Source organism: Mchenga conophoros, linkage group LG19, assembly GCF_057382185.1.
Source record: "Mchenga conophoros isolate Kocher_MC1m ecotype Shallow Benthic linkage group LG19, M_conophoros_male_GT1.1, whole genome shotgun sequence".
In the NCBI taxonomy this organism is placed as follows: domain Eukaryota; kingdom Metazoa; phylum Chordata; class Actinopteri; order Cichliformes; family Cichlidae; genus Mchenga; species Mchenga conophoros.
The window spans coordinates 26703587-26712707 of record NC_140544.1 but is presented as its reverse complement, the minus strand read 5'-3'; the positions used below and the strand labels follow the sequence as shown (position 1 = coordinate 26712707).

The 9121-nt window shown below is 41.2% G+C and overlaps 1 protein-coding gene across 1 annotated transcript; it reads right to left on the bottom strand.

The window, feature by feature from the left end:
- Window positions 1–19: 19 nt before the first annotated feature.
- On the bottom strand, window positions 20–8299 carry selenon (selenoprotein N). The gene is made up of 12 exons (XM_085256601.1): window positions 7900–8299; window positions 7092–7209; window positions 5401–5531; window positions 4866–5078; window positions 4643–4767; window positions 3195–3332; window positions 3012–3093; window positions 2520–2708; window positions 2337–2442; window positions 1894–2006; window positions 1669–1770; window positions 20–1255 (listed from the first exon to the last, which is right to left on the bottom strand). Exons 1-12 carry the CDS (start codon window positions 8086–8088, stop codon window positions 1088–1090), a joined length of 1674 nt encoding a protein of 557 aa, XP_085112727.1. The 5' UTR covers window positions 8089–8299; the 3' UTR covers window positions 20–1087.
- Window positions 8300–9121: the final 822 nt, after the last annotated feature.

Here is a 9121-nt window from a genome sequence, read left to right as displayed (position 1 = left end):
TGTGTTATAAAGAAAACAATTCTTTTTGTTTAAAAAAAATGTTTTTGTTATACAAGTGAAAATCAAACGGCACTGCTAGTTACAGAAGAATATTGGGGGAGTTTTCTCTCTAAAGGCTCCAAGCAGCAAGATATTTCACATGGGGGTGTGTGTGTGAGATCATTGGGCTCTTCTGTTCTGAAATTAGGACTTGAAGATGCCAACTGTTCTGTTTATACGATGGGAAGAGAGACAGAGAAATTATTTGCTCCTCACTAAAGAAACAATCCAACTGTTTTTCACCCTGATTTACACAGATATGAGCCATAATAGGAAAGCAGCCTAACAAATTCATCTGCTTACACAGTAAAAGAGAAGTTCTTTGGTGTGGTCATATCGTTCTGTGAATAGATTGTAACATTTGGTTTTAAACACAAGCTATATGGGAAAACGTCTGATTCATTCATTTTACGTTCTCCAGTCCAGTTTCTAAGTTCCTCTTCATGCCTTTGTCCCGAGTCAGAGAAGGGTGTTTCCCTCCAGCAGCCTCAACAAGAACATCAGGCGTTACCCAGCTCGGGGAGAGCTTTCAGGCAAAGCCTTCACTAACTGCAGAAACACAGCTGGAGGAAACAACAACAGCAGCTCCGTCTCTGGGTACACTCAGCAGAGAAGCTCAGTTAGTCAATAAATACTGCACATGCAACACCACCACATAAAAGAAGAAATACTGAACACAATACTGGATGTAACGCACTAAAGAATGGTACTGACACTAATCTGGGACTTGGTAGGCCTCCATCTATATCTTATAGCTAAGTTATTCAGCAGCTACAAGGATAAAGAGCAAGTCTAAATGTGTGACATACTGTATTTGTTCCTGCTCAGCGTGGAAGGCCTTTGGATTTCTACTTGTCACAATACAAATACTATATAAAACTCTTTTTTTTTTTTAACCGAGAGAGTCGTCCAAATAAATAGTAGCAAAGAGTACAGAAGGCAAAAATGTTTCCAGCTGCCAACACACACAGAAGAGGAACGCCACCAGATGCTTAGTAGGTTTTCCTAATCTTGGATCATTTGCCCAGTCTGGTTAAGCTCAAACACATTACTGTGCCAGGTACTCCTTGGCTTTCTCCAAGCCCTCTTTCAGAAAGCTGATATAAGTGGATGTGGAGGGATCTTCGAAGCCGCCAGAGAAGCTGAAAGTTGCTTCTTCCTCCTCGGGTTTCATGGCAGTTTGATCTAAGAAGAAGTTGGCATTGATGTGATGAACCTGAAACCACATAAAAGAGGATAAAAGGCTTTAGAGGCTTCTTTCTTCTTCGCATCTATACTTGGTCAGTCAGGGTTAATATGGCATTTTCAAAGTAAGACTTTCTGCAATAGCTGCTAATAAAACTGTAAATAACTTTCTATGTAGTACATTTTTGGCAGAGTCTTCCATATCTCTGCCAGTTTTATTATGCTTGGCTAGTGTGTGGGCACTTACAGGGATATGATGCATCCACTTAAGCTAATGTTACCGTATTTCATTTTTATTATTTCATTGCCATCAGCCTTACAGTTGACTGTGTCGTTTCACTGCTAATGCAACATGGAGAATGCAGATAGCCAACATTTATTATCCTAATATTCCCAATAGTGTGCTTTTGCCTATGATTTAATTCTATGAAAAATAATATTTACAATGGTTCCATTGGGCAGAGCCACCATCATCTCCACAGGGAAACTGTACTTTTCAAGGTGTAAGCGAGCCTTTTCACTCAACGCAGGGTTTTGCTCATCAGCCTGGGAAAACAGGAAGCAGGATATTTATTAAGTGGAAACACAGCTGTACTTAAAGTAAGAAGATAAGCACATTTTTCAGTAATTGCACAACTTTCTGGATTTTTCATCACTGTAGCTGCTTACCTGCAGGTTCTCCAGCTCTTTGACCAGAGACCAGCTGCTTATAAAGCTCTGGTTGAGGAGGGCGAGGACGGGCGAACTTTCCAGGACTGTCTCCCGGAGAGTTCGCCCCGAACCTATAAAAGCGTGGGGAGGAGACAAAGATACGGTGAACATATTAGGAACAAGGTAGAACTCCAAATAGGTGTAATGGTCGTCAAAGTTGGCAGACTGAATGAATTATAATTAACCAGCACAGGTATTAATAATGACATGAGTAACTGTCACAGATCCTTAATTAACATAATTAGTACATCATTAGTAACACCTGTATTTACCTGCCATTTCAGAAAATGGGCTTAAGTGCACTTTACAGTAATATTTAATTGGTAATGGTATGCCTTTAGAAAGCTAGCAGCTTAAATTTAATGACTGTGATGCACTTTTGAAGCATGACATTATCTCACCTCAGCATGACTGGTCATCTAAAGCTCCCCACAGCAGAATAGAGTGCACCAGCTTTTTCTCTGCTTGGGCTCGATCGAAAGCCTCTGAAAAAGGCAGGTAGGACACCTGGGAAGGAGCACAGTGTTACACCGACACTGTGTGCAATAACACAATCACCAACTTATTCGAACATAGAGAATTACCTTCTTAAAGGGATAGAAGGTGACCTCCACGCGGCGAGCAGCTTCCTCCTGACTGATCTCAGAGGTCCAGTGGATTTCCTCAAAGACAAACTGGATGGGCTCATTGCTGCTGTCACGCCGATCAATGATATTACCCTGCTCGTCAGTGATGACGGAGGGAGTGGACGGGCCCGCCGACTGGAGCTCTAACTGCAAACGCAAGTTCTCGTTAGACATAGTACACACGCTTTACATCAGACACTCTTGTGTGTCTTTTCTGAGGATCATCTTTTACATTCTGTGAAATTCCACACGTTCATAAGTATTTAATCCATATGTATTTTAAATTAAAGTCAAAACAGGCAGTTACCGTGACATTAATACTGTTTGATTGACTGGAAATCAAATAGATGTGACTTAACTTAAAGACTAAGTTAGGACAGTCAGCCAAAAACAATACTGATGTAGCTACACAGTGATGAGAACAGTTAGTGTTGAGATAAACAGCCATACCTGTGGCAGGTAACCAATGTCCACCTCCATATTGCTGCTCTCACTGGCTCCGTAGAGCCACTCCATGTCTACATTCAGAGACCTGTAACACAGCACAGGTGGCACCCAAACTTCACAACGATCCATCGATAGGGGAGTATATGAACACGTGTGACAGTTTGTGTGTGTATGAGAGGGATTTACCTGTTATTGGGGACATAAAGGTGGAAGAAGCGGACGTGAGAGGCGTCTTTAGAAAGGACAATATTGCCAGTGAACTGGCCTGGTGTGAACCAGAAGGGAAAATCTGGAATATCATTGAGCTGGAATTCTGCATGAATCCTGCAGGGGGTGAACAGAAGGAGTAAAAATTGAGAGCACGTAAGTCTCTGTCAGAAATCCCTACAAGAACTAACCAGGGAGTCGGGTCATAACATTTGCACGGTGTTTTGATTTTCGACCTTCACAAAGCTGTCAGAGGCTTTATTTTACTACAGCAGCATCACAAAGACTTCAAACCACAGGTGTCAAACTCAAGAATTAACTGAATCCTACCCACATATCACTTTGGGTTTTCAGGACATTTTGGCCAGCCCATTTCTGGGAATGGTCCCCATAGCAACATGCATCTCACGCACACAGCAAGTTAAACAAAAGGGTGCCCTTCCACTGCACCTGCAAGCTACTAAGCTCAGAGTAACAGAAAAGGCCAGTTGATGCTGGAGGCAGACAATTTTGCGAGAGGCGGGAGACTGATTTTTTATTTACCAAGTGTAAGGAATGGTCTGTACAACCATCTGCAATGAGATAAAGGCTACTGTCAAAGAATTTTAACTACTATAACTACTAACTGTTTTTCTTTTAATTGAAATCTCCCACATGAGTACTGAGTTGTTGCTTTCAGGCCCCTGAAACAGGCTCCGTGAGATTTGTAGAAATACATGCAAGATCACAAGTAGTAAATCTTCATTATTGTGTTTTATCTGATTGAATTTTGTCTTCTAAAAGCTGCCACTAGTTGTCACATTCAGGCTTGTGAAACGGGTTCTTGTGAGTTGATCGTAGGGCAGTCTACATATTTATTTAAAGCACATCAACATACGTGCTTTTCTCATTTTCCAACATGCCTTTGAGCGAGTTTGAAACTTCTGCTTTAAATATTTACAATTAGAGTGCTTTTTCAATTCAATTGTATTTATATAGCACCAAATCACCACAAAAGTCACCTCAAGGCGCTTTATATTGCAAGGTAAAGACCCTACAATAATAAAGAGAAAACCCCAACAATCAGCCCACTCCCTGTGACAAGAACTTGGCGATAGCAGGGGGGGGGGGCAGAACCGGGCTCACTCTGTCTATGGTTTGTGGCTGTCATATGGAACTAAAGCTGGAAACTAAAAAGTCATGAATGAGCATAAAAACAAATAATTCCATCTTTTGCTTCCTTACGAACTAAAAGTGGAATTCATCCACACAGAATTCCTGTAAAACCTTTGACAGAATAATAAAGTGAACACAGTGACTTGTAATAAATTTAAAATTCACTGTGTGCTTTAGACATCAATCAGCACTAATGCATAATACACATATTTTGCAGTTTAATAGTTCAAACGTATTAAAAAACACCGCCATCCTCCTTACTCCCTCCTCACCTGAAGATAATGTCATAATAGAAGTCGTTGCTGGCTCGGATGCAGGCGACTGCACCCTGCGGAGCAAAGCGGGTTTTGATGAAGGGCCGAGGGTGGAACATGCTCAACAAGGAGTGGATGAGTACCTGCACCAAGAGCCAAAGAACCATCAGCCACTATACAGTGCAATAATCGCATGTTACAATCTAACCATAGGCCAAACAGAGATGGATTTTTAGGCTACCTCTCTGCCCCTCGGTGTGGGAGGGTGATAACGGTTATTGGGCAGGTATCCAGTGAAAATGTTGAGCTCGCTGGGGATCACCCACCACGTGTCACCGACTTCTATCTTGTTCTTCGGGGGCAAGAACACCCTAAACTGGCTTGCAGAGAAGGACGAAGAAGGCACTGCTGGGCTCTTCCAAGACCGCAGCCCGCTCAGAGAGCTGTGAGAAACCTGAAAGAGATGGAGGAAGGTAATTTTGGAAAGCACAAGCATTACAAATTCTCAGCAGTTTCATTCTGGATTCAATTCAAGGCTGCTTGCACCTTTTGAATGAGCTGCATTCACAAAGAGCTGAGTAAGACAGTCAGACAATGTACAAGCACATTTATCAACAATAACTGCATCAACATGCTATAATTTAGCCCCTTCTGGGATTTTCTGTGCTGTGATTTTGATTAAAGCAGTCCTCTGCAGACGCTGTAGAGCAGCGATGAGAAAGAGAACAATAAACCAGCAGCATAAAGGAAGCACGCAGAGTTTGGTATTGTCTTACTCCAAGGAAACCATCTTTGCTTTTTGTCATGGAGTCAAGCAGGAGAGGCTGCATTTTGGCTTCCAAGGTTAAAGTCTCCCCGTTGGGATCATGGATCGCTTCCTCCTCAAAATCCGCTGGGTTTGTAATCCCTGTAAGTAAACCAGAGTCAGTGTGAGGCTATACATTTGTGGTCACAAGTTTACATACACTCATGTATGAATGTGAGAGTGAATGAATAGTGGTATTGTAAAGCGCTTTGGGTGCCTTGAAAAGCGCTATATAAATCCAATCCATTATTATTATTATTATGTACGTGAATGTCATGATGATTTGGGGCATTTAATTTTTTCTTTGAACTGTTCTTTTTCAAGGATGGAACAAGTAGACATGCTTTATAGCTAAGTGGTGCCGAAGGTTCTGTAATGTCTTTAACCTTGAAGGCCAAGTCCAATTAACTTCTCCTTAGTGATCATAATTGACTACAGCTGGTAGTTTCTCTTAAAGATGTATGCTGCACAATCATTCCACCCTGAAAAAAAGAACTATTCAAACGAATCAGTAAAATCTGATTACTTTGAAATAGGGCTGCCACGATTAGTCGAATAGTCACGATTACGTTGACTATCAAAACCGTCGACGACTGATTTAATAGTCGACGCGTCGTTTGAAGCTTTGTAAGATCACAAAAGCCGCAGGAATAAGTAGTAGGATTTAAGAGTGTAATAACGGACTGAAACAGAAGATGGCAGCACTGCATGTACAAGGATGCCAGCTGCCGTTAAACCCCGAAGAAGAAGAAGCTGTGTCCCAGAATTCATAGCGCAGCCCAGCTCAGTTTCCAACAGTGGTGGCAGCTAGTTTTAATATTACTCTTATTATTCTTTCTGGGTCACAAAATAAATGTTTAACATATTTTCAGGCGAGAACGTAATTGTGTAAACCTCAAATATCTGCTCAGTTTATCAGGACACCACATATTTTCAAAAGCGCTCCGACGTTTTCGGAGACGTCTGTTACCCACTAGCTCGATAGCTAGCCGGGGGCAAGGCTCACCCCATGAGAGCACCGGACTCCCGGCAAATCGTTTTCAAACCCACTGCTGTCTTTCGCTACTCAGGTTAAACATATATAATTCACTTAGATAACTTACAAATGTTATTGTTTGGCTTTTTTTTAGTATTTTATTTGTTCCTGAGTAAATCGGTTTGGCTGAGATTAAAGTTATAGTTTTTACACAGCTGAATAAATGTCAAGCAGACAACTGATTATCAGAAGTGTGAGATGCTCGAGAATATACTCCAGTGTCCTGTTATATTTTAGATAGCAAGGAGTTTATTAAACTTCACCGAAACAATCTGCAAATTTCATTAAAATGTAATAAACTATCATCTTGTCTTTATTTTTAGTTAGCACATACCTTACACACTTAAAGCTGTAAGCTAATGATAGTTATATAAGAGCAGATGCATGCTGGTGCAATGAACTGTACGTTTTACGTCCAATGGATGCATGATCTAATTAGTCGACTAATCGCAAAAATAATCGGTGACTAGTCTACTATCAAAATAATCGTTTCTGGCAGCCCTACTTTGAAATTCATGCCTCATGAGTATATGTAAGCTTGTGACCACAAGGATAGGTAACAAAGGAGACTGAAGGAAAATGATTGGACAAAAGTGACAAGCACAAAGAAAGGTAACATGATGCACCTGTGAGCTTCTCTGCAATAGGTTTAAACTCCTCCGGACTGAGATAGAAGTCGTGGTCCGTGTCTAAAGAGGAGAAGAGAAAAAGCCCCTCGGCACCCAGTGTCCGAACACTCTCTTCCTATTGGAGGGACACATGCATTAGACTGATCTTCACGGTCAATTCATATGCTTTTTTTTAATGCAGCATAAAAAATATTAGGACATTAAGACCCCATCACATGAAATGCAAATATTTTAAATTATTACAACTACAAAAACATTCGCTCAGATGTGTGACACATTTAAAGTAATGTGCTACATTATCCCAAATGACTGAGCATCCTGCCTGGATAAAGATCATCCCTGAGGAGGCAGATTCCTAGCATGCATTTCAGTCAAACCACCCTTTCTGAAGCAGACGCGTGCCTACCAGTGACCTTACAATGGAGGGAAGAGGGGGAGGGAGGTGCAAGAACAACTTGGAGACCCTCAGTAACCAAACAAGTCTGGATTTGGACAAGGGGGTGAGTTTTAGCAGCTGTGACAAAGACCCACCCCCCTATAATAAAACACTACGGGGGTGGAAAAACTGCAGATGTGGAGCTTTATGGTGACTGCGTGTCCGCTAAATAAATAATCGAAACACATCGGTTACAGAGAAAACTACTGCAAGATAACAGCAGAATGTCCCTGCGCTGATTTTAATGTAATCATGGGTCCTCAAAAGGACGAGAAGGTCACTGCAAAGTTTCTATTAACACAGCTAGACCCACCAAGTCGAGATCACTGTTAAACTGTGATATAACATAATTACAGATTTGGGTCTTACATGACGTTTGAGGAGCTGGGCATCTTGGTAGTACTTTATCCCAAAAGCGAACAGAGGAACAGCACAGACGACCACCCAAGTCCACATCCCCCTGTAGATCCAGGATCTCGAGCCCGGGCTCTGCTTCCCATTCTGCGGCGCAATCTTTTTCTCTTCCTCCGGGATTCTTTTATCTACGTCTGCGGCCATCCTCGACCTCCACCACAGCTATTTAGTCGAAGGCATGTTCGTCTTTCAGTGTAAACTTGCTCTTTTAAAAAGTGCGACGAGTCTAGCGGGACTTTTTCTGTCCCGCAGGAGAGGATCTCGCTTCTTCTCTGGCCGTTACCCCCGCTGGCAACAGCTGTGCAACGTTAGCTAGCAGCACAGATTTCTTATTTCCCACATCCAATCTCGAGCCATATGGATGCAGTTAAGGTGTCAAGCTAGCATGTAATTGGCACGGTAAAGCGGATGTATAGTGTTTTGGCGTTCAAAATAAAAGCGCGAGAGTGTCGTAATGTAGCAATTCTTTGATGATATTATGATCAACTTGTTTTGAATTCAAATATTTTTTTTTAGCAAAATGCCAAAGTTGTTGTTGGTTACTGGCAAAAAAGAAAAACTCAATTAACCTAAGCTAAGCGCTACGATTTATTTTGAAAGTAATAACCGGAAGTATAACTTTACAATCTTTCTACTGGGTACACTGGGGCACTAGCTGTATTTAAAGACGTAGGGTTGCATTGTTCACGCAACAATGCAACTGTTTCATAATGAGTTAAATTATAAATGTATCTGCCAAATGGCTCTGTCCAAAATTTAGATTTTACTTACCTTTATTTCATGTAAGTTAATCTAGAAGCAGAGGTTTAACATTTGTTTCTTTTTATCTTCTCTTTAATGGTTAGATTTGTCTGCAATAGAATTAAACACTCCATTAAAACTATCAAACCTTTACTTTGATGCTGTGTCATAAGCGTGTGCTAAGATGTAAGAAGCTTTTTGCTTAAAGTGAAAATCTCCGCTCTTACTTTTAAACAGAAAAATCAATTCATGTATCACTTAATTAATTGGGTTATCTTAAATGCATTGACGGTTTGTATTTATTTATCTGCTGCTTTGTAATATATACATTGCGGGGATAAGGGTCCTGTTCAAGAGCCAAGCTCAGCAGAGCTGGGGTTTGAACCTATAGCTATAGCTGATCTATGGACACCTCCTCACCTCAAAAGGTGGCATA